The sequence below is a fragment of the Candoia aspera genome, chromosome 4, assembly GCF_035149785.1.
Source record: "Candoia aspera isolate rCanAsp1 chromosome 4, rCanAsp1.hap2, whole genome shotgun sequence".
Taxonomy (NCBI): Eukaryota; Metazoa; Chordata; class Lepidosauria; order Squamata; family Boidae; genus Candoia; species Candoia aspera.
Window position 1 is genome coordinate 32,911,042 of NC_086156.1, and position 25,450 is coordinate 32,936,491.

The following is a 25,450-nucleotide window of genomic DNA, read 5'->3' on the forward strand; positions in this document are numbered from 1 at the left end:
TTTGTAAGTGTGAACAGAAGTTTATTTCTTTAAGAGCTATTTTTTTATTGCAGTAACCGTGTCTGAACATTGGGCTCCCTTTCTTTACGAACCCAGTTTTTCTAAGAAAATAGAACATTAGAGAAGATACAGTTCCCTCATTGGCAGTCTTTACTTTGTGCTGCCAGTCCTTCTTCAATCTAATAGCCCCGTGATATGTTGGACTCTCAGAATTACCCCAGCAGGCTATGCATGCACCAGCTGTCAGCTGATGGGAACTGAATTCAGCACACCTAGAGAACACCAGACTGGATGATTCCCAGTCATATAGTGTTTGTGTAAAAGGGTCAGTCACCTGGCAATCATGTGAATGCCATCTAAACTCCTGGAGAAAGTATGCTTTATGTAGGGAGATCATAGGAAACAGCTGACCATGTACAGACTCACATTTGTTACAAGCCACCACTTTTTTTTTTACTATTCTTAGTGTGCATACCCCCCTTCCCCAATTTATGCAACTATCTAGTGCTGATTTCTAATACAACATTCAAAGGAGCCCTGCTGAGGATTTAAGAGCATTTCTTGTCTGAGATATAAAAAAAGCACCATGACAGAAATGACAGTATCAAACAAAATGCAAAGAGTTCTTGTTTCAGATTGGAAGTTAGCAACTAAAGTGGTGTCTCACAATTGGGAGCTGGTAAAAAAGGCAATTGTGTGTCATCTTTAGTGACCCTGAATCCAGTACAGCATCTGGCTGGGTACTGTAGGAAACTGGCTGGTGGACTACTTACGCTTTTAGACAGATCTTGCAGCATTTTTGTGTACAACCTGCCCACAGATTCACATGAAAGGAAAATACATCTCTTTCTAAAAATTAGGTGAAACACTGAGGCAGGAGAGGAAGATAAAAAATAATTCCATATTCTTATGGCATGTTTCTCTAGGCAAGCAGTTCTCAAACATTTTGGTCTCAGGACCTCTTTCCATTTTTAAAAAGGATTGAGGACCCCAAAGAACTTTGGCTTATGTGAGTTATATCTAACAATATTTACAATATTAGAAACTAAAACTGAAAAGTATTTGTTTGTTCGTTTGTTTGACTTTGTGGACCCCTGAAAGGGTCTTGGGGACCCCCAAGGATCCCCAGGCCACACTTTGAGAACTGTTGCTCTAGGGCAAGGGCGTGCAAATTTGTTTGAGAGCCACATTAGGTTTTGCATGGCTTGTTAGTGGCTGCATTCCAAAAGGGGTCAGGGTTATCTCTTAAAATCTTGAGTGGAGGGTTAAGCTTTAAGGCACCCATTTTGCCCTGTCATATCCCTTGCCCACTACAAAAGTTTGATAAATATCCTGCTCATTTTAGGGAAGATTCTGCAGACTGCAAAACTGGGGCCGACAGGCTACACTTTTTGTGCCCCTGCTCTGTGGGACTGATACATAATGTGCTTGAAGTATGCTTGGTCTTGGAGTGTGAAAGCCTTCCTATCACGGAAACCCTGACTTCACTACTACAGAACTCTTGAAAACACCCTCTTTTGAACAGTCACCGTTCCTGGAAAGTGCAGAACCTGCCCATCTTTGAATCACTGTAGGAATTGAAATATTAGCAGACAATAAATGTTCATGACTCCTCTGTTGAAGGTGCAAAATTGCACCAGAAATTCCTGAGAGGCAAAAGTGCTGTATGTCTAAGCAGAGCTGTATAAGAATCCCAGTGAATATTAAAAGTGAGAGGAATGACTCATAAGCACATGAGCTGCAGGGGGGAAAAGGGGGAGGCAGAAAACACAAAATCATGCACCTCTCCTTAATCCAGGGCCATCACATGATGAGCCCCAAGATCTCAATTTAACCAGAGAGAGGAGGAGAGCAGGGAAACAATATCCCCAGTCTTGCTTTGAAGAGATCAGAGGAACACCAAGTCAAGTTGTGCAAATTCTGTAGTTTGGGTGTCTGTATCTATTCAGCATGACGTTGGCTTACCTCTTCTCTCTCCTTGGATACCTGCTCATTGGTGAACATGTTCTGCCTGCTACAGCCTCCAAACGTGAGTTCCTTGCTTCCCCACTTCTTCCCCTCCGTATGATATTTGGCTGTAGAATTACCAGTTCTGTCTGGGGGGGCGAGCAGTGGGGGGGGATCAGATGCAGTGATGTCAGTGTGGGTGGCCTTACCTTACACTTCTAAAAATACTTTGTAGGAATCAAGTGAAATTTGGAGATGAAGTATTCAGATGAAGTTTTTGCTCAAAAATGCAGAGATTCCCCAAATATATAGATATGGAAGCGTAAGACTTTTGTTCTGTCTCTCTACTGCACCACAAGACGATCTGTAACAGTACACACATGTTTATGTAGAAGATCTTACTAAGCTCAATAGAGATATTTCAGAGGAAACATGTAAAAGATTACAAGATACAAGTTGGAGCAATTGCTCCAAATTAGTTACTTCTTAGCACCCTTTAGCCTTTGTATTATACTCAAAGTCCCATATGGGAAACAGATGCATGTTTATATTTTGTTTACTCCTGGCTTATATACAATGAGGATTGTTAAGTGTTAGTGATTTTCAGCAAGGAATAGGAGAGAGGGGGGGAAATTACAGTGTACATGTGCTGCGAAGCCGCATTCTCTGTGCAACCTCAAACTTCACAATAACTGAGTATGTAATGTTTAGTGTACTGGTTGCAGAGACATTAAGGACCACTGGCCGAGAATGTCCAGATGACAGATTCTCCCTATTTTTCCTAGAGATTGTGACTGACAAAGAGCCTGTTTCTCTTGGAATAGCTATTGTCTCCTGCAGGGTTGACCCTTATCCCAAACAGTGTGGCCACCTCTTTTCCTGGCACTGCATTAGTGAAACACCAAACTCTCAGTTCCTTTGTGGTCTATAGGAGCTAACATATCTGCTAATTCTTTATACCAGCAACAGTGATCAAACGTTTTCTTTCAAAAAGCCAAGTCACTTTGAGAAAGGGAAATTTTGAGATGCAAAATGGCAGAAAAGCTATACAGTTTGCCCCCTTACATCTCTGAAATGCATGCTTGGGAAGACAAGCATACTTTCTGAATTCTGCTGATCAAGGAGTTACTTGAGCAATGGGAAAACATCAAAGGAAAGAGTTAATCATACTCTTGGACCACTCCTTTGTTTTAAATTTCTCCTCCAAAAAGAAGTAATTAATTCATGTTCTTGTTAAAAGTAATGGGGCATTGTTTGTGCATTACCGTGTGACGTTTTTAACCTCTTAGGGACAAACATGAGTCATGGTTAGTTGGGCCCAGAAATGTACAGGCTGAATGCATTCGAGAAACTCCAGAAATATTTATGGAAACCTGTGTACTTTGCGTTTACAATATTAATCTCTAACAGTTAAGATTTTGCCCAGGAAAGGTGAAGAGTTCTTTAATTTTCCGATTCTTTCCAAGAGGCAGCCTGCACGCTTGGGGTGTTCTCAGCCCACTTCTATTTTGACTCATAAGGGAGCATCAGTGAGACCTAGCTGTCCTGCTAAACCCAAAAGCAGGCATTTTACAGGTACTATAGCTAAGGCTGATACTGAGATATAGGCAGGCGTCTTAGGGCTCATCCAGACAGCCGATATCACATGCCTTTCACATGAAGCATGACCTGACATAGCAGAAATGCCAACCTCCTTCTTTCCTTAACAGTAGCTCTTTGGGGAGCTGACAAGCTCACAAGAGAAGTCGACTCCATCTGTAGCCATCCTGTATCTTGCCTCACCTTCCCTTCGAGTGAGGTGTGGTGATGCAAGTACTGTATGGCCAAATGAATACAGTATGTGAGGGCTGATCATGGGCTTTCATGCACAGGCAAGGGGAGGCATGTGACAAATGTCCAACTCAAACTCAACTCCTTACGTACTTGCATGTAATGTCACAATGCAAATAAAAAAGGATGGAGCTTGCATTGTAATGATGCACATTTACTCATTTTGGCATCATTGTGATTAGCCACAGCCCCCTCTGTGATTGGTTGCCAATTAAAACTGATTTTTTGCTCATACTGTGTTTTGTACAGCCTAGCACATGGATGCAGACATAGAGACAGACATAGACATAGGCAGACATAGACGTGTGTGTGTGTCCTGTAACAATATAGTAGTGTTCTATCATATTTGGTATGGGTCTGCTATTTAGCTTGCTCAATATCTCTCTCAAAGGTTCCTGCACAGCTGACTTGATCACACTACCATACTTAGATGTGGTAATAAAATAAGATATGTAATTCTTCCTTGGATCCATAACAGATAACATAGGATACAATACATTCCAAAATCACATGTATTCACACAGTGAACTAGAATTTTTAACCATGGTTTTTTGAACAAATAATAATAATCTGATTCACACATAATGTAGGGCAACCATGTGTACATTCATTATGGTTACTGTACCCAGAAAATAACAAACCACATTGTGATGTAGTGTATCAAACCACTAGACCACATAGTTTTTATCAAAGCCAAGGGAGCTAAAGTAAAAATGTATTACTCCCAAGATTTTAAAAATATAAATCTCAAACAGAGGACAGATTGTAACCTAAAGGAATTGGAACACAGGACATGGGTGTATGGAAAATATTCCAAATAAGTCAGGGAAAACTCTGACATGCATCAGCCTAAACTAGGGCATCAACCTAAACCAGTTTTTGTCATGTTGGATGAATTAAGTCTTTCTTTATCTGGAAACAATGTGTGTATTCTGACACATGAGTTTTTATTTTACTTCAGCAATCTTATAACAAGAAAAAAGTCTTGTTTTCTCCTTGTTGAGATTCAAACAGAACCACTTAATGAAACATTCTGTATTTCAATAAAAGTAAGAGTAACTCTAAATATTTTTCTTAATTATTTATCTGTGAGTAAGATAGGAGCTTAGCAGTTTCATTAGAAGAAATGCTGTTTAGTGCAAGAGGTTTGAAATCTCATTTTTTGATTCTATAAGATGGTTTTTGGGAAAAATAATTACACAGGTATTTAGAAATTTTATTTCTAAAATTTCGCTACAGCTCTCAGGTCAAAGTACAGTAGGTGTACCTATAAAGTGAATGCAAAAACCTAAAACCACAATCAGTTAAAAACTGCAGAGGTCAAAGTAGCAGAGACTAGTTTATGACAAGTGAAGCATTTAAAAGCTTGGGAGAATAAAACAATTATTTTGCCTGGTGCTAGAGAAAGTAACTGGATATGCTCTATCACAGTTCTGAAAGGTTATTAATTTGTTTTCTCTGAAGCAATGGGAGAAGTAATGTAAATGTGAAGTTGCTACAAAGATAGCAGCAGTCTTTTTTCTGGATCTTGATTTAGCAAGGCAGGGAATGAAGTGGAAACCAATGATGAAAAAAAAATCAAATCTTTAGTCATAATTTCCATATTAGTGCTAAAGCAGCATTGCAGAAACTCTGCAGACCCAAAACTGTTTTGAACTGAAATTAAGTTTGCATGTTTGTACGCACACATGCATACTGGGTGGAATGTTTTCTGGTATGCCGTATTCATTAGACCCTGTCACTATCTATTATTACTCGATAATCAAACCAAGCATATTCTAGATCATCTGATTATCTTTTAATATTTGCCCCATCCACTCATCCTGGGATGAAAATAGCCTCATTGAAGCAGCTCAACTACTGTCCTGCCAACAGACCACATGCATGGATCCTTAAGCGAGAAGAACCGAGGAGATGGCACCATCTCCAAATAACATTAGAACATTTTTAAAAGTGTAAAAGTTCATAAACATACTAAGTTAAGCCAGATGTCAGATGCATAAAACAATTGTGCCTCTTTTTTTAATCGAGTAGCTGGGCCTGGCTTCAAGAAGCTGGCTCACCACAAGATCACCCAAAGTCAGGGCCCTCCTGCCGCCATCTCTCTAATCAGCAGGGACAGAGTCTCACCTCCCTCCATGGATCCAATAAATAAAATATAAATTGCTAGTAATGAAGATGTCCCGGCAGGCAGGAACCACGCCGAGCCGAGGAATAGGTCTCTAGTGTTTTATTACTGCTACAGTAGACAGAAAATCCTAACAAACTGAAGAAGCGTGGGAAAACCCATACAGATAAACCCCAAAAGTCAAGGCGGGTCTGTTCTGTGTCTCTTTGAATGACTGCTCATCTCCTCACTACTACGCATGCGTTTTCCCCCCTGGATAGGGGCCCCCTCCTGCTCACCATCAGTGCTCATGACAGAAGAGGCCATTTGCATTAAGAATGTGGTGGATTAACTCAGTGGAAATGAATGCCTCTCTCTGGGTGCCCTAAGAGGCCAATGGCTGTCTATTTCACACCCTACAGCCAGAAGAGGCTCCTTGAAGGAGCAAGTAGTACATTTCACAAGCACAATACAGGTAGTCCTCGTTTAACAATGCTAATTGAGACCAGAAACTCAGTTGTTAAGCAACACTGTTGTAAGTTGAAAAACCATATGACCGCACCACTTAGCGACAACAGTTCCAGCAGTCCCAGTTGCTGTCATTAAGCAAGGACCTCACGTGACTGCGACTTCCAACTTCCTGCCGGCTTCCCCATTGACTTTGCTTGTGAGAAGCTGGCAGGGAAGGCCTGAAATTCTGAGAAAGGATTGGCACACATCTTATGCTTCCATTCATGCATGCATATCTGGAGATTGCACAGGCTTTCTTGAAGATGGGAAACCAAAACTGATACAGTGCAGCATCAGATATTCCCATCAATACAGTATGGTCAGGGGTAAAGCAAGCTGGGCCAGAATCTAAGTCTTCCCATCTCCCATCCAGAGGCAGAACTGCGTAACTCCTAAAAAAAAGCTACTTTCACAGTTTTCTGAATGAGCATACATACAGCATGAACTTGGGTTCAGTATTACACATGAACCTTCTTTACAACCTTCTTAACTTTATCACATGTTTTTAACTTTTCTTGGTAGAATTTCGAGATGTGATGACTCATGGAACAGCAACTTCTCGTAACGAGTACCACCACAGGCTAAATCACTGGTATTCTGATCATAATAACTGGAATGATAAGCTTTACCCCTTCTGGGGAAAAAGAGACCCCAGATGGAAAAACTGCTGGAAAGGTAATTCTATGTGCATGACAGGACAAAGGCAGGTGGGGAAGGACAACCAGGTTGGGGCAATGTGATTGTAGAAGAACATTAATGATACGGTATAAGTGGAGCTTGGCCAGGGTGATCATTTTGTTTTCTGCAGAGTAATGAGCAGGGTTTTTGTTTATGAAAATGTTTAGGGACATGGTATCTGTTTTACACAAAATAAGGGCAGGAGTCCATCTAACTGAGTATTATCAAATTTGTCTTCTCTGATACTGTCCACATGACTTGGGCATCACACATTACCCAAATATTTGGAGCAATGAGAATTCTGCATTTATAGACTTGGACATGCATAGTTAGTCTTACAATTAGACTGGGGCATACTTTTGTACTTATGTATAAAGTTTACGGTTAAAAATACCTACTGGAATTAGTGTGAATTTAGGGTTAAGCTTAAGATTCCTTGAGAGTTGTAATTAATCATACCCTGAGGACAGTAGCAGAATGAGGTGTTATGTTAAAGGTTAGCCTTAGAATTCTCCTATGGTGCAATTGATTTTGATTTTTAATGATTAGGGCAGAGGTTTCTCAGTTCAATGGCAGCCTTAGTGCCACAAAACCGGATATTGCAAATGGGAGTCACAAAAATGTTAAATATCCTGCAGGACCCTGTGCAGGGCCACAGCACACAATTTGGAAACTGCAGGCTTAGGGTTAAAAAATTCCTCTTGGAATTAGGCCAAACTTAGGTTTAGCATTAGGCCTTCTTGAGTTTGTAGGCAAATTTTAGTGTCACGGTTTGCTTAGGGTAAATGTTTATGCTTAGGGCTTGTCCTAGAATTATTCTGTGATGTGGTTTTTATGTGTGTGGTTTGGAATTAAACCTTCTTGGCATTAACATGAATCTAGGGTGAGGTTTTGGCTCTCTTGAGATCTCTAGTTAAAATACTCTGAGGGAAAGCTTTAGAGTGAGGCTTCATGCTTAAGGCTAGGCTTAGAATTCTCCTGAGTCACAGTCTGTTTAGAAGTAACCCTCAGGTTTAAAAATTCTTACTGGCATCAGAATGAACCTTAAATTAAGATTAGTCATCTTCCTTAAGATTTTATTTTAGTGAGTCTTGGTTTAGGCTGACATGGGTTTAGGACTTATGCTGAGTGCTACCTTAAGCTCCTGGATACTACAACTGATGCAAATGTAACAGCTAGTAGTGGTAGCAGGTGCATGACACTAGAAAAAGGTTTTGCTGAAAAACCTGCACTGTTGCCACTGGTTGGTGGGGGGAGAGGTTAACACAGTTTAAAGTAGTGGTTTCAATCCTTTAATATTCTAAAGGATTCCATTTACTGCAATGCGTTGTGGCATTGCAGTAAAATGGAAGAGGACCTCTTAATAATGCCTCATTTTTATATGCCTGACTGTTCGGCATGGAAAACAAGTGTTTCTTCTCTATTACTTCCAAACTAGAAAATGTATTCATTCCAAGCGTGAATTTAGTCTGTACACTTTCTACTGTCGGGAAAGGAACCATTGGGGGAGATGGGCGGTGACATAAATTTAATAAAATAAATAAAGGAAGGAAGGAGGGAAGATAAGACGGCCTCTGCAGAGGGGTCAACGAAGTCATGACAGTCAAGACCACATGATTGGAGGCCTGTCCCTTTTACATGCATTGTGACCCACATAAACAAGGGATGGTGCTTCAATCCCATGATCACAGCCACTATTTTGACTTTTTTAACCCTCCTACTGACCCACATACAGCTCTGGTATGAGATCTTAAGTCAGGCTTTTTAAGGTGTAAATAATACTTTTCCATTGATTTATTTCTCAATTAAATTGGCTACTTTTGAGTGCCTGGCGTGCAGTATGGTCATCAAAGAAACAGAGAAATAATCAAGAACTTGATGCCAATCTGACTTACTGTATTAGCCTGAGGCAATAGAGGTTGCTGGGATTATTTAGTACTGTTACACATTTCTCTGTCATTCTGCCATCTCCCCGGCTTCTCATGGGTCTTGTTCAGAAAAAGCCACATGGGACAATTATCTCATAATGCCTCCATTGAAATTTAACTGAAGGATAGGAATCAGTGCAGAACACGAGTCATGGAGTATTCCCTGCTCATCTTACTCTTAAATAAATACTCTGCCTATGGGAATGTCATTGTTCTTTAAAAAAAGCATCTGGGGAGAACCAAAGTGGAACATTCATGAGGCCAGCCAGCCAAGCTCTTCCGTAGGATCTTCCATTCCAATCTTCCACTTCCTCAAACACCGTCCCCCCCAAATTAGTCAGTTAGCATTTTATGCCCACAGAACATACTCAGTCATACCTGAGTTGTTGCAGAGATCTTTCCCCATCCCCCAATGTTAGAGGTTTTCCCCCTGATTATTTTTTTGTATTCAGGAAGCTCTTTGACTATCCCCACAGACATCACAATCTTATGTATGGATGATTCTGTTTTCTAGTTACACTCAGAAACTATCACACAATTTTATTGTACTACAGTATTTGCACTGAATAATTTTGATTATGAATTTATATGAACAGCATTTGTCATAATGTATTTGATATAAACTATTAAAATGAAATAAAATCCTTTAGAAACTGAAAAAACTGGTGCATGCTACAAAAAGTCACTAAGAAGGATGAAATATTTTGGAAAGGTGCTGTATAATGTGTGGGGGGGTATGTATATGTATATGTATATGTATAAAGTTTTTGAGTCAGTTTTTTTGACTCCTGGTGACTGCCTGGACAGGTCCCTGCAGTTTTCTTGGCAAGATTTTTCAGAAGTGGTTTGCCATTGCCTCCTTCCTAGGGCTGAGAGAGAGTGACTGGCCCAAGGTCACCCAGCTGGCTTTGTGCCTAAGACAGGACTAGAACTCACAGTCTCCCAGTTTCTAGGCTGGTGCCTTAACCCCTACACCAGACTGGGTCTCTAATGTATATACTTGCAATCAGAATAAAATGGCAGTGAGAGAGGTAATAAGGAATCTGGTATACCATGGGTTTCTGGTCCTCTGTGGAGGAAATGTGGAGTAGTAATGCAATAAATTAAAAAAAAAAATTTTTTTTTTTTTGCTTTTCAGGTGGAAAAGTAGTAGCCAGTTTGACCAGTGATAGCCCAGCTTTAGTAGGATCCAATGTGACATTTACTGCAATGCTAAAATTTCCCAGATGTCAGAGGGAAGATAATGACAGCAATATAATATATGATCGAAAATGCCTAAATGGTATGTAATTAAATATTTATTGCCGTTGTTTTGTTGTTGTTGTTGTTGTTTTGTTATTTCACTGTTAAAGCAGGTGTGAGATGGGATTTTTCTGCCTCGGGGTCAAAACAACCTGGCTAGCTTTAGGTGCCGTAGGTACCATACTAGTGACCTTATTAACTTGGTTGAAAGCGTAAGTGTCTCTGTGTCCAATTTGCTGTTCTACTTCAGGCAATAAAATATCTGTATCAGTCCAGTAAGCTCTTAGTAACTGTGTTTAGGATTACAGCCATGATCAACTTGATCCACTCTGAAGTTTTCCACATTCTGTTGAAATGAAGGAATTAAATTCCAACATATGAAAGGCACCAGACTGGAAAAAATGCTTGTTCTTCTTTTTTCCTATTTCTTTTCTTTTTGTTTTTAGATTCTTCAGTTCTTTCTGGTGAATATGTCTATAATTGGACCCAATGGATTGATGACTGTAGCGGGCTAAACTGCATAAATAACAACAGCTACAACGTTTTCCCAGACGGAAGACCTTTCCCTCACCAGCATGGTTGGAAGAGAAGAAATTTCATCTACATATTTCACACACTTGGTTAGTCCTTAAAATGTCCTTCCACCTTTGAATTTTTTTCTCAGTACTTGTTTATACAGCACTATCCAAAATTATTTGCAAGTGACCCATTGTTAAGGGTTTTATGAGCAAAAATTGGTAACTGTGTGAGAAAGCTGTTGGTTCAGAGCTGCTCTGAAAATAGAGAAGCTGTTTGTTGACTGTTAAGTTTGGGGAAACAGGCATATTTCGCAAATTCCCAGCCCTTCAAGATGAGATCGGGTATGTCCACATGTCACAGTAAACCATCCTTAATATTTTTTCCATAGTCAGTTCTCCAGCTGATGCAGAACACCTCAAAAAGACAGTAACCTTGAACAACTTTACTGAAGTGAATTATAATTATATTGATTTTTTTAAGAGTAAAATGCTTTTTAAAATCTCTACAAATATTCAGCTATTAAATCATGTATGTCTAGATTAGTATTTATGTTACAGCCCCACATAACTCTGAAGGACTTTCTGCCAGAAATGAATGCTCTGTTCACCTATTTATTAAAGTATTTTTGTTTTCTGTAGTGTATTTAATTTTTTATCCTGACTTTCTAGTCTGAAAACAAACAAGGCAGCTAATGGCATAAAAAGAATGGAAGGAAGGGAGGGAGGGAGGAAGGGAGGGAGGGAAAAGCCTTTAAATTATACATATATGTGGGCATCTAATTATTTTAATATTTAAAGGCTGGCTGGAGAGATCTTTCTTACCTGCCTCTTCTAAAGGTGGAGTGAATTGGAGGCAAATGAGACTCCATAGCTTGGGAGTGACAAATGTGTCACAGAGAAATCAGATCTCTAGAAGTTTTGGATTTGTTCTTATCCCTGAACACTAGAATATGTTGGCTGGGATTGAAAGGAGGCACCAGGTTGCCTAACTCTTGTATATATTTTGGCTTCAGGAAGAAATATTTCCCAGATTTATGATTTGCAATCCATTTCATTAGGAATTAAATGTGGAACCTTCTGCATAGGAAGCATGTTGATTATGTGCCTTCAAGTTGTTTTTGACTCCTAGCAACCACATAGATAAATTTTCTCCAAGACAATCTATGCCTACCCTGTTCTTTCATGTCTCCGAACGGCAATGGTGCACTTTTTGCCTCTGTAACCGAGTCCATCCACCTTGCTGCTGGTCATCCTCTTCTTCTCTTTCCTTCTACCTTTCCCAGCATTAGAGCCTTTTCCAGAGAGCTGGGTCTTCACATAATGTGTCTGATGTAGGATAATTTGACCCTGGTCATTTGTGCCTTGAGTGAGAACTCTTGGTTGAATGAAATCTGTGTTCATCATTAATTTATGGCTTCTCCCTTTTGTTTTCTGCTGCTTAACTCTTGTTGATTTTAGAGAAAGCTTAGAAGATGCATCAGTCAGGCAATTAGACAACAACTTCTTTCTTTCCTTCCAGTGAGAATAGAATAGACTGGCAACTCCCCAAAAAACAGTGTCATCTAGTGGTGAAACCATATAATGGCACTATCCATACAAGCCGTGTATGGATAAAAGTATAGGCAGTTTACTAATGTAGTAAAGAGTTATTACAAATCAAAGCTAGCCCAGTTTAGTTGAAAAATTTACTATTGCTGTGAGCTGTCAAGTGGTTTGTGCAAGTGTATAAAGTATGGAAAAGGGGCCCAATTATGGCACGTGACATAAAATGGTAGAATCATGGGCACACTCCTGGGCTGTTTATAAGAAGGACTGAATAAGTAAGCAAAACATTTGGAATTTATTTATTTATTTATTTATTTATTTATTTATTTAGCCCTTTTGATAGAGATGTTTCTTCCCTTGGGAAAGAGTAACCATATAGTCTTTCCAAAAAAAAAAAACACCAAAGAGCAGGAATAACTGAGCCCATAGCAGTGCCATCTTTTTTTTACCTTCTACTCTTTTGCAGGTCAGTATTATCAAAAGAAAGGAGGCTCATCAGTTATTGTGTCGATCAACACAACAAATATCACTGTTGGTAAACAAATAATGGAGTTGGCAGTTTACAGAAGAGGTTATCGCTCATATGTACCTGTAACCACAACAAATGTTATTTATGTTGTAACAGGTGAGTTCCGAGGTTAAGTTGTAAATCATCAGATGCGGACTGTTTACATTAGTGAGGCATTGACTTCAGCTTCCAGACTTCTCGGCAATATCCATACTGGGTGTGGAATTCTGGGAATGGAAATCTACACATCCAGAGAACTTTGGTTCCTCTACTGCCTTTTTTCAGGAATATTTTAAGATTTTAAGACTGAAGTATACCTGACATGGTGTTTGTGTATGTGTGCAGGGGTGGAGGGGTGGGAAAGTTTTGATGAAAGGTTTATGCAACACGTTTGGCAGGCAAATGAGACAATGTTCCTTGGACACATCCGTGCTTGCCTGCTAATAATTGTAACACTTCTCCAGTGTTATCTTTTGTGTATTAAGCTACAATTTCATCTTTTTGGATACTTTTAATATGCAGATCAAATCCCCCTCTATGTGAATATATCCCAGAAGAACAACCGCAATGTTTCAGACTTTATCTTCATCAAGGATATCCCCATTATGTTTGATGTTCGGATTCATGATCCCAGCCACTACCTGAATCATTCTGTTATTTCCTACCGCTGGAATTTTGGAGATGGCAGTGGTTCATTTGTTTCCAACAGTTCTGTTTCAACACATACATACACACTTCTGGGAAATTTCAGTGCTGACTTGTCTGTTCAAGCTATTATACCTGCACCTTGTGGGCCAGTGACAGTTTCTCCTTTATCTACATTTCCAGGTAAGTGTCCATGACAACTGTAGCATCCACCATACATACTTGCTCATGCAGACACATCGGTCTGGTGTGTTCACAAAACACACTAAGCCATAATGTACTCTGTTTTATTTTGGCATAGTGTGTTGCATAAACTCAGCCATCGCAGATCATCAGGAACTTGATTTGTGATATCATATAGTGCAAACCCAATATACTGGGCTTTATTAGATGGCTAATATATGAATCCACCCACTAGCTGTAGTTGCTTTTTATAGAACCTAATTCATCTCCTTTCTTCCACCCCTCAATAAGAAATTGCTTCAAAATTGCAATTATGAATAATTTGTTGATTGCCCATTTCTTAACATTTTATGCTTTCTACATAATTTTGTGCTGCAAGCTGGTACTCAGAACAAGAAAAGCCATATATTTCATCTGGGCTTTGCTATAAGAGGTAATGGCATAGTTAGGCCTGGGATGATTAGATTGTTACTCTCTGCTTACTGGAAAAACCCATTGCTCTTCAGGCCATTTCTGAACATGAAGGAAGAATAATTAAGAATAAACATCAATCATATCTTGATCTTCAAGTGCAGGTTGGATGGAGTGGAATGACATAAGGTTATTTGCAGGACTGCTTCTCTTTGTGGGTATCTGCCTATCTTACTAGGTTAGAGAGGGTGGGTGCACTCCACGTTCCTTACTGCAGATGTTGTCATCTAATGGGAACTTGCATGTGTGGCCTTTTCAGCCATTTGGAATAGCCTCCCACTGAGATTTGGGGGGCGTCTACCTTTTTAGCCTTCCAGAAGGCCTTGAAGACCTGAGTCTTCCCCCAAACATTGGTCTAGGATGGAGCTGAGTCAGGGTATTAACAGTTGGAGGGTTCCGGCACCTTGGTGGGAAGAAATTGGTGTATTTTTATGTTGTTGTTTTTATTGGTTGCTATGAGCCGCCTAGGGACATGGTGGCGCTGCGGGTTAAACCGCTGAGCTGCTGAGCTTGCCGATCGGAAGGTCGGCGGTTCGAATCCGCATGACGGGGTGAGCTCCCGTTGCCAGTCCCAGCTCCTGCCAACCTAGCAGTTTGAAAACATGTAAATGTGAGTAGATTAATAGGTACCACTTCGGCGGGCAGGTAATGGTGTTCCGTTTAGTCATGCCGGCCACATGACCACGGAGGAAGTGTCTACGGACAAATGCCAGCTCTTCGGCTTTGAAACGGAGATGAGCACTGCCCCCTAGAGTCGGACACGACTGGACTTAATGTTAAGGGAAACCTTTACCTTTACCTATGAGCCGCCTAGAACACTGTGTAAGATAGGTGCCATGCAAGTTCTTTAAACAAATAAATAAGAAGCTTTCCTCACCCCTTGCTTGTATTAAACTTCTGGTAAGTAAATCTCCAAAAGAACAGGAAAACACAGGTACATAATACCAAAGCAGTGATATAAAAGGCAAAAGCCAACAATAGGAAGTTATATTCCGAAGAGAACGGTTTGTTAATAAACCGAATACTTTTCTCCATAGTCAGAAGATAGCTTAGTTCTGATTCCTTAGAATAGGTATATGGTACATGTGGATGTTGGTCTGTGTATTAAAATATGATGGTCAGTTAATTGTAGTACACATTTTTATCTTGGTCTAAACATAGGGTCCAAATATCCTTCTTGCTCTAAGATTCAAAAATCTGAAAAGTCTTTCTACAACTCTTTTCTGTTTTCCTTTTTTCTTTTAACAGTGACTACCCAGTTGCCTTCTAATGCAACTCCCACCTCTCCTAGTTTAACTGAGTTGCCTACAGGACAGCCTCCTGCTGAAAGGTGCAATATCACTCGATATGGAACTTACAAAGCATCACTCACCATTGTAGGTATGCATCTACATCAGTAAGGAAAGAATATCGTTTTGATAGATACTGTGGGAAGTGTTTCAATGTCATTATATAATTAAAATGGCTGCTGCTCTCATAGAACATGTCTGTATGCAAAAGGCAGAATATCAGAAAGCTTTGTAGCATCCATTTTGGAATGAAGACTTAAAACAGTGTTATTTTGTTTTGTTTGTTTGTTTTGAAAACCATATTACCAATAGTGTTATGGCTAAGAATTTCCTTCCATGAACAAAAGGAGTCTTCTTTTTACAGTGGGATTTCTTCCATTGGAGGAAGACCCCTTTTGTCAGCTAGAGTTCCTTCCATTCACAGAAAGAAATTTTTGGATCCAACTCTACCAATTAGCCTTTGTGGAATATTTAACTAAATAGTTCATCAATAAACATTTGTGTTTGGCTGGGAAAATTCTTGTCACTTTGCCTAGGTGTCACCATACACATTATTTTAAACCAAAATCCCCACATACTGTTGTTACCTTGTTCAGTTTTGTCACCTTGATCAGGAAGAGCACAATTCCTGGGTTGATGCAGTAAGTTCAAATTAAGGAGTCATTCTGAAAATGTGATGGATACACCACTGAGTTCAAAAGAATGACTTATATTTAATTTAAAAGAAAATTGAGTCCTAATCTTTATTATAAGAATTTTATTAAGTTTCAAGCAAAGATAAAAGCTACAGAAAAAAAAAAAACTGCAAAGAAAAAAAAACTAAAAAAGTGTAAAGGTAAAGGTAAAGGTTTCCCTTGACGTAAAGTCCAGTCGTGTCCGACTCTAGGGGGCGGTGCTCATCTCCGTTTCTAAGCCTTAGAGCCGGCGTTGTCATAGACACTTCCGGGTCATGTGGCCAGCATGACTCACGGAACGCCGTTACCTTCCCGCCGAAGCGGTACCAATTAATCTACTCACATTTGCATGTTTTCGAACTGCTTGGTGTGCAGGAGCTGGGACGAGCAGCGGGAGCTCACCCCGCCGCGCGGTTTCGAACCGCCGACCTTACAAAAAGAGGTGACTTCCGACTTTTAACAGCAAGGATATATAACAATTTTCCATAATCAATCCCTTACTCTATATTAAACCAAAATCACATTATTTCTATAAATCATTCTATTAGCATATTATAAAAATCACTAAATACAGTTGCTCCCTCCCCTTATATTGAAAGAAAAAAAAATATAAACCTCCTAAACAACTTCCCCCCAAAGATAACATTTATTTATTTCCTTCCTACTACTATTCTATACATTATTGTCTACTATAATAAAGATCAAACTAAAAAACATATACATTGTCTGCCATTGTACTTGATAATACAACAATTTTAATAATCTTAATCATATTAAACCCCAAACCAGACATTTATTATTTTTTATTATACCTTAACAATCTTAATCTAAATCATTAAAGATAAATGAAATCAGCCAAACCCTAAAAGCAATCCAGATAAATATTCTTAAACCTTTATCCCACTTCAAAATAAACCAGGGCGTTTACATATCCCCACAATGCGCCCAGAGCTTTTTTCTTTAAAAAAATCAAAAAGCCCAACTGCCCTGCTCAAAAAACTCCAGCTTCTCTTCAGGAGACCTCCCATACATAATAACCCTTTTTTCCATTGCTTTCCATCAAAAAATCAGTTTCACTTATGGCTTGCAACTTGATCTCTCCCTTTAATTTCTTCAACTCGACTATCTGATCTTCATCCAGCTTTTCAACAGAAGTCCGGATCTCATTCTTAGAAGAGACATTTCTGTCACTGTTGAATTCCTCAGTTTCATCCACAGCATCCCCAACCAGATGACACATTTTAGACCTCATGTTTTCCACAATGTCCTGAATGCCTTGCATAAAAACTTGGTAGGAATCAGAAAGAATCTGTTTAAAATCTTGTTGGAAGTCAGAGAAAGTCTGTTTAAAATCCTCCATGTCTCAAGCAGTAGTTTGTGGCGCCCCCTAGGAGCTTAACCAGAGAAAGTTGAAGATATGACAGAATTCTGAAATGTGTTTCCATAAGCAAAAGTTAGATATGCAGACGGTTCTCCAGGGAAGGTAGAAGCAGAAAACTGAAAGTTCAAAACAGCTGATTCAACCTGTAGGAAAATGCTAATATCTTCAAAATTAGTACAAAAATAATAACAGGGAGACAAATATTTACTCTCAATCCTCCTTAATATTTGGATGGAAAACTAAGTCCAAAACTTAAAAAGAATTTTTTAAAAAAATTGATCCCAAAAATAACGATAAGCACCAAGAAAACCAGCTTCTCCTTGCTACAGAAAGCCTCTCTTAGGATATATGTACATAAAAAATATATATATTGGATGATTTAGAAATGGGGTGGCTGGTCTTAGTGTCCCTTTAAGGCTACAGGAAGCTTGGAAATGGTGACATCCCAGCCTCCTGGCTGCTCTTACCAGTCAAACGCAAACACTGTTTGCGATCTTCTGGCTGCAAGCAGCCGTCTGGAGGACAGATGGGGTGATTCCAGGTGTTTTCCTTTTTCCGGAAAAACACTCCTGGGCTTCAGGAAAAACCTGCCTGAGCCCAAAACAACTGCCACGTTGTCAGTTCTGCCTGCTGAGCCCGCGAGCCATGTTCCCACCAGAAGTCCAGAACACTGAGTCCTAATCTTAAGGTAACACTCTGAACATATTGATGTACATAGCCTTAAGTGCAGCAGTGGACAAAATTCTCAGAAACTACTTCATTTTTTTGAGATCAGCCACATATACCTAGTATTAAAGAACCTTAATCCAAGGATTTAGTTTCAGTATCAGAACTGACGATAATATACTTTTTTTAAAAAAAAATCCGGCTTTGTAACTTAGTATGTGGTTGTGTAGAAGAGAGGTAATTATTTTGCTGCTGTTATTTTTTTTTAAAGAATCAGATACTATTATTCATCTTCTGCAACTTAATAAAAAACTACCCATAGCTTCAGATCTATCATTTTATCATCTTGGCTAGAAATTATGGATCATTCATATCATTATTGGGGACTAGACTTCAAGCATCTAATGACTTGAGATGCTTTAAAATGTTAAATCCCTGATCTGCTTTCTGTGATGATTACATTTCAACAAAAATAAAAAATATGACCTTTGCTTGATAACAGTAAAAAACAAAAACACAAATACAATGACCAAGAATAAGATTTCATGAATCTGCCTATTCTTTGAGAAGAATCAGAAACTATTGTCAACAAGAAACTATAAGCTAATTCTCTTGCAGCTAAGATCTAAAAGTAATACTCCTTTCCTTTCTGTCAAATTTTGCATTTAAAAAATCCTGGTATGTTATCCATGGCTTTCTTTTGACAGAGGGGATCCTTGAGGTAAACATTATCCAAATGACAAGTGTCCAGATGACAGCTACTCAAGTTGGAAACTCCATGGTTGATTTTGTAGTAACCTGTCAAGGGAGGTATGCTTTTCCATACATTTCTTGCTTTTCTTCAAAAAAACCTACATGTCCTGGAATCTTATGTTACACATTTAAATAATTCCTCTCAGCTAACTGAAAGACCCCATGTAGAAGATCAAAGAACATCCGTATAACTGAACTGTTTATCTCTAGTACTCTAGTCCATTGTGTTGGTGTATTGCTGCACTCCAGAGGAATTAATTGGCTGAGAATTATGGGAGATGCAATCCAGAATGCATGGATGGTACTAGATGGAGAGGAATGTGGAGATAACCTTGACAAACTTATGCAGGAGCAATTAAGGGAGAAGAAACCACAACTTAGTCCTGGGAAAGGAGAAAGCATGAGAAAGAAACTCAAAATAACCCCACCTTAATTCTCTTTGGTATAAAATAGGGCACACTCTGTCAGGCTTTCAATATTCTGTTACTATACCTTGGAACAAAAAAGTAGCATTCTTGTAATCCTGAAGGTGTCTGTTTCCTGAGCTGGCTAACCTCAAAGGGCTGACACTAGGCTGGAGAAAGCTGAATCATACCATTCGTGTAGCTAAATCATGTACCTGATTTTTCTTCTGGTCCTCAGCAGGTGGCAGCATCTAGCTGACCATGGCTGATCTTGAAAAAAATTGAGCTGGGTTGGAACTGATTAATATCAGTGCCTACTTGACCTTAGCCTACAGCCCTGAGCAGAGGAATGGTGAAGTGCTGGTCATTCTTTTTTCCTTTAAACTAGGTGAAATTGACAAGAGTTTCTGTTCTAACTTTAGTGACAGGAAGAACTATAAACTTCATGTGTGTTTGTATGTTGTGTTTAACACAACAGCAGAGGGGTGAAATGCTTTTCCTTCCTTCCTTCCTTCCTTCCTTCCTTCCTTCCTTCCTTCCTTCCTTCCTGGTGAGCTTGAAAAGAGTTCTGCCAAACTTCCCTTCTAGCCCAAGTTACAGAAAGAACAGGAAAACTTCCTCAAAAGACACACCCACAGAAGAGAAAGCAGTTTTCTGACATGTGTGGGAAGGGAAAGGAAATGAGAGAACCACCATTCAGGGGCCATGTTAACTGTACTCTAGGCCAAAGTGGAGGATTGGGCTGAAATCCAGGGAACATTTTCTTAAGCTGGATTTATTTCTGGCCAGTTTACAAGGTCCAGTTTTCAAGATACAGACAAGATTCTAAAGGCTACCACATGAAAAAGCCCCATGTATTCTGTTTTGCAGTTGAGTTGGCTTCATTGTAATATAATCAGTTAACAGTGTCCTAGGATTTACAGTATAGAGAGAAAGACCCATTGGAGCATACATGTTTTTAGAGGGCTAAAAAGAGTTCCCCTTCCTCACTCCCTGTGAATAATAATATCTGTACTGTAACTGCAACATTTTACTCCTCCAGTCTGTCCATAGTTTGGTCATCTTTACTGCTTTTAACTGAAATGGCATATTGGTTTAAATACATATATATTATTCTTAAAAAACAATAATAAATTGACTTGAACCATTTTGGGCAATGTTATGAAAAATCATAACAAAGTGTTATCAATCAGTCCATTGGTTCTATAAAACCAAAACTATCCCATCTCTGTCTCTTCTCCCTGCCTAGTCTACCTACAGATGCCTGCACATTAATTGCTGATCCCACATGTACGATTTTACAGAGTGAGTCATGTCACCCTGTTGATGTTGCTGATGTGTGTTTCTTGATCATAAGAAGAGCCTTCAATGAATCTGGAACCTATTGTGTCAACATCACACTGGCTGATGCAACAAGTCTAGCACTCACAAGTACTCTGATCTCCATCAATGGAGGTAAATCTTTTTTATTAGTACCTAGCATGATTATTTCACAAAAAAAGGTTACATTTTAAATGTTAAAATACTGTGTGCTTGACAGATTGGCAGGTGCATGTAAGGAATCTTTTCACAAACGTTGTAACATTACCCTAATATATAAGTATAATGCACCTGAGAGAGAGAAAAGTGTGCTACTCATGATAAATATGTGCACCAGACCTTTTGATCTGAAGTCCTTGGTCCTTCCCACCTCCTATTATCAGCCTAAATATGAATGATTCTACTAGTGCCATATTTTCCCAAAAATACTGTCTGCATTTGGAGTAATATATGGGGAAAGAGATTCAACCATTATATCTTGTGTGAAAAGCAGTATTGTAGGAAGAACTTTTTGGTTACCTTTCAGGCTCAGCCAAGAATAGAAAACAAGCTCTAAATAGACAGAAGTAATGTACATGAAATAAGTGGGGAATTTTGGTGAACTTGGATTTTATATTATTTATATTATTTATTTATTTGGTAAATTTATATAGCCACCTATCTCACAGACATAACTCTGAGAGACATACAAAGTTACAAAACAATACAACAACATAACAAAAATAATTTTAAAAACATTAAAAATAAAAACCATTAATCCTCATTTTATATCTGTCTATAGAAATGTAATTTTGGGGTGTGTCTTTTAAAGGACAGGTATGGTGAGCCCAATGAAGTGGGAATATCAAGCACATGTAGACTGTGAACATCTACAGCCTTGTAAGAGCATATTAATCACTAAGTTCCCCTTATTTTGTTTTATCATTCTTCAAGCTGAAGCATCCTTTCCAAGGACAGCAGAAGGATTTCTGGTTACCTGTGGTGTCTTGGTGGTGTTTGCTGTTTTCTTAACCTTTTTCCTTTACAAGTAAGTTGCTTGGTATAGTCATTCAAACTGAATCAGACCGCTTTTTTTTTTTTAATCGTATGGCATAGCAGCTTGGCGTTCATACTGCTTTTTTCTTGCTGGGAAATCCTTGTGAGGTCTAGCAGCCAGATGTGTAGACTATTTAGCCGTGACAAGTCATGTTGCCTGGGGTGCACCACGAGGAGGCTAGTCTACACTGCGCCAAGTTGGGCAGAGAGAGTGACTGGCCCAAGGTCACCCAGCTGGCTTTCATGCCTAAGGCAGGACTAGAACTCACAGACTCCTGGTTTCTAGTCTGTTGCCTTAACCACTAGACCAAACTGGCTCTATCAGACTGCTGACTTAATAATTTATAAAACTTTTGAACCCAAATAATACAGATGCAAGTATTAGTAACAGAAGGTAGATTCTGTTTACCCAGAGGTAAAAAGCAACAACTCATTAGCTTTACCTCTGTCTGACTCACTCATGAGATACAAGACACACCAACCCACCTTCCTGATACTATTTTCCCTTCATGTTTTATTTTCCCCCAATACTGCTTTTTTAACTATTCTTTTGGTTGATAGAATCTTCCAAACATTACTGAATAAAAGTGTGCAATACAGCAATGACTGTCAGGAATAATTTCACAGTTTGTCTATCTTCTTGTCTGTGGGGGATTGAGGCAAGTGTACTTGGAGCACTACTGAGGAGGGAAAACAATAATCCAAGCAGCAAAGAGATCCCTCAGTGTTGGAAGTGAGTGGCAATTTGAACCAGGGTTCCTGGCCATAAGTTTGATACTGTAGCAACAGTATCCCTTTGTCCTTGTTTTTTAAAAGGATGCCCAACAAGGATACATCTGGCAATGGCATAACATTTCTTTCTTTATGGCAGAACCTCTGAAAACATTTACTGACTAGTTTATTCCATCAGTGATGCAGTACATTACTATAAGCATTAAATATGTTGCTATCTCTCTCCCTCTCTCTCTTTCTCTCTCTCCCCTCTCACCAATACATATTCTCAGCAGCTTTTATCTAGGGCTGTACTAATAGCTTTTTCCCACTGATTTTTTTTGAAAATATAAATGGACAGTAACAGTTTACAGGGAAGAATCATGCAATCCAGGAATTGTTGGGTTTTGTTCATACACCAGGAAAGCCCTGTAATAACCTGATTTTCATATTCTTTTCAGGAGATATAAAGAATATAAACCTATTGAAAGAAAAACAGGTCAAGAGAAATCCGGTGAAGGACTGAGTGTTTACTTCAATAATGTCAAGGCCATTCTCTTCCCAGGAGGCAATGAGAGAGACCCTCTGCTGAAAAGCAAGCTGGGAATTGTCTAATTCTTCAGGCTAATGTTTTAAAGTTGCATATATTTCAAATTTTACACTGAACTGCAATTCACTGTAGGGATGCAGTGAAAAAGGGAGGGGGGATGGTATACTTGCATTACATATAGAATAAAAGCTCTTGTTCAATTAACTTGGAAGTATAAAATAGCATCACACAGAAAAAACATATTTTACTTGCTTATCTTGGATATGCTATAGTGTATCAGTTAATAAACTATTTATACTGGGTATTATATTCAGTATCTTAGATTATTGCAGAGATTTGTCCAGGCAGTCACCAGGAGTCAATACTGACCCATAGGCAAAATAAACAAACAAACAAACAAAACGATAAATAAATAAATAGAATTATTTACTCTTGAGGTTCAATAAATGTCTGCCTGGTTGAGCACTTTTTACTAAGGGATTTAAGCTTGCATTGAATTCTACTGAATTTAGAAGAAATTACTTCTGTGCAAGCATGCCAGGATCATGCTTCAAACCAGAGTTCCTTCATCTTGTATACTCACTCAGTTTCAAAGTAACTAGTTTAAAAATTAGGTATGAAAGCTATTAGGATAAGCATTATTTGCTGGAGACTCTGGATATCATTTACTGCAACAGCTTCAAATGTTTAGCTAATAGTTTAATCACTGCTTGGAGAACAATTTAAAAATGCATTATTTTTTTGCTCTAATTTCTTTGCTTATTTAATTCACTCTAGTTGAAGTGCATTAGAAGGGAATTTCCTGTGTACTAAGAGGAGGAGAAGGTGGCAATGTCTAGCAAAATAGCCTTGTCTCTACTTCCTAAACATGTATCTTTTTAGAACTGTTTTGAAAGATCAGGTGGGCTCAGACATTATTTCACAGTTGTTGGAGACAAGCCTTTAAGATGGAACTTGCAAATTTATTTTCATCCTGATTTTGACTTACACATTTTCTCTCCCTTCTCACTTGGCCCGACAGGGACAAGATGAGGTTTGTTTTCTCTATTAAAGCAGGACATCAGAGTACTTCAGTCTCCAAAATTCATAATGAGTTTGCAAAGCCAGGTCAAGCACACATGGACTAGTTCAGTAATACTCCATGGGCAAGAACCGAAGAACAAAGAAAACAGTGTGTACTTATTATCAAGCAACAAGGAACAACAGATGTGTAAAAACATGACTGGTTACAAAGCCAATTTGCTTGCTAAATATTTACTGCTACAGGTTAAACCCTTACTATGCTCAGGAGCTCCATGCTAAAACATGTATTAATATTCAAATAGCTTAAATTCTTCCACACTACCTACCTGCAGCAATGTAAGACCCCCAACCCTTTCCCCAGCAGAATACAGTGTTATCTTAACATAGTGTTGCCTTGCACTATTTTATGATCTGGCTCAAACATCAGGTTAAGCCATTTACAAAACACAATGACTGGGTTCATACATCTCGTAAAACCATAACCAAACTACTCACATTATGGTTTAGTAAAGCATGGGAACTGTTTATGTTTTGTTTCCTGGATTTTCCAGTTTTCTTTGTAATTTTCCTGGATTCATGGCAAAGTGCTCAAAGGGAAGCATTTTCATCCAGGTGAATCCTAGCACAAAAATGTACTTGTTACCCCAGCAGATGTTAGAAGTATTAGAAAATGTGATAAATTATTATTTGGCATGAAAAAGACACTTGTTGATCTGCTTCTGGAGATGACGTGGATGTTTCAATAAGTAGAGGGCTTTAGTGTCCAAATTTTGACTCAGGCAGAAGGATATATTTTATTCTGATTTTGAGCTATATTCAGGATGGGGCACATATAACCTTAAATCCTAAGTGGACCTTTTGTGAGCAATATAGAGATCCATGCTATGCATGGAGCTGAGGCAAGGGACTCTTTCTTTTGGCACACATGAGTTACATGTGGAGAACGATGCACATGTAGTACGTCTGCCAACTGTTAATTTACTGTATATGCCACTTCTCTACATGTGTCTGTATAAGTGAATGATCATGCAAGGGGATTTGGTCCTGTCCCCCACGTACAGCCAAGCCCTATTCACTGGCAGCCCCAGACCTTTAACTCTCATTTCCACATATTTGACCCTTTGGGCCAAAAAAGTTAGCCAGTGCCCACCATTGTCCTAGAGTTCTGATTTGGAGAATAAATTGCTTGTTTGAATGCATATGCTGTATGGCTCATCTTGTACATTCGTAAATAAGCACAACTCTTGCAAGTCAGTGGCCTTCAAAAAGGAAACTAAGCCTGGATAAATGCTACACAAGTGCCAATAACTTGGTGTGCATAACAATCCTTATTTGCATGGAGATCAGCATTGGAATGAGAAGGTATCTCACATCTTACAGAATTCAAAAAGAGTAATTCAAAAATACTAGAGTTCTCTAACTCCGGGAAGCAGCTGAGCAAAGAGCATGCATATCCATCCAACTCGCCTTCCTCTCTGAAAGATGTGACACTCAAATGATCAAAAATCATCAGAGCAGATAACAAAGGTAGC

At 39.0% G+C, this 25,450-nt stretch overlaps 1 protein-coding gene across 3 annotated transcripts; it reads left to right on the forward strand.

The window, feature by feature from the left end:
• Window positions 1–1,860: 1,860 nt before the first annotated feature.
• GPNMB (glycoprotein nmb) lies at window positions 1,861–24,300 on the forward strand. Of its 3 annotated transcripts, none has more exons than XR_010067955.1 (12): window positions 1,861–2,029; window positions 6,917–7,069; window positions 10,139–10,282; window positions 10,689–10,862; window positions 12,772–12,930; window positions 13,336–13,641; window positions 15,361–15,492; window positions 18,830–18,932; window positions 20,529–20,734; window positions 21,533–21,626; window positions 22,807–23,023; window positions 23,917–24,300. XR_010067955.1 is itself a non-coding variant. In XM_063303767.1 (12 exons), the coding sequence occupies exons 1-11, from the start codon at window positions 1,951–1,953 to the stop codon at window positions 22,958–22,960; spliced, it is 1,704 nt and encodes a 567-aa protein (XP_063159837.1). In that variant the 5' UTR covers window positions 1,861–1,950; the 3' UTR covers window positions 22,961–22,982; window positions 23,917–24,300. The 3 variants fall into 3 exon arrangements, 2 of the variants coding, with proteins under 2 accessions (XP_063159837.1, XP_063159836.1); XM_063303767.1 differs by having other exon boundaries at window positions 22,807–22,982; XM_063303766.1 differs by having other exon boundaries at window positions 22,807–24,300.
• Window positions 24,301–25,450: the final 1,150 nt, after the last annotated feature.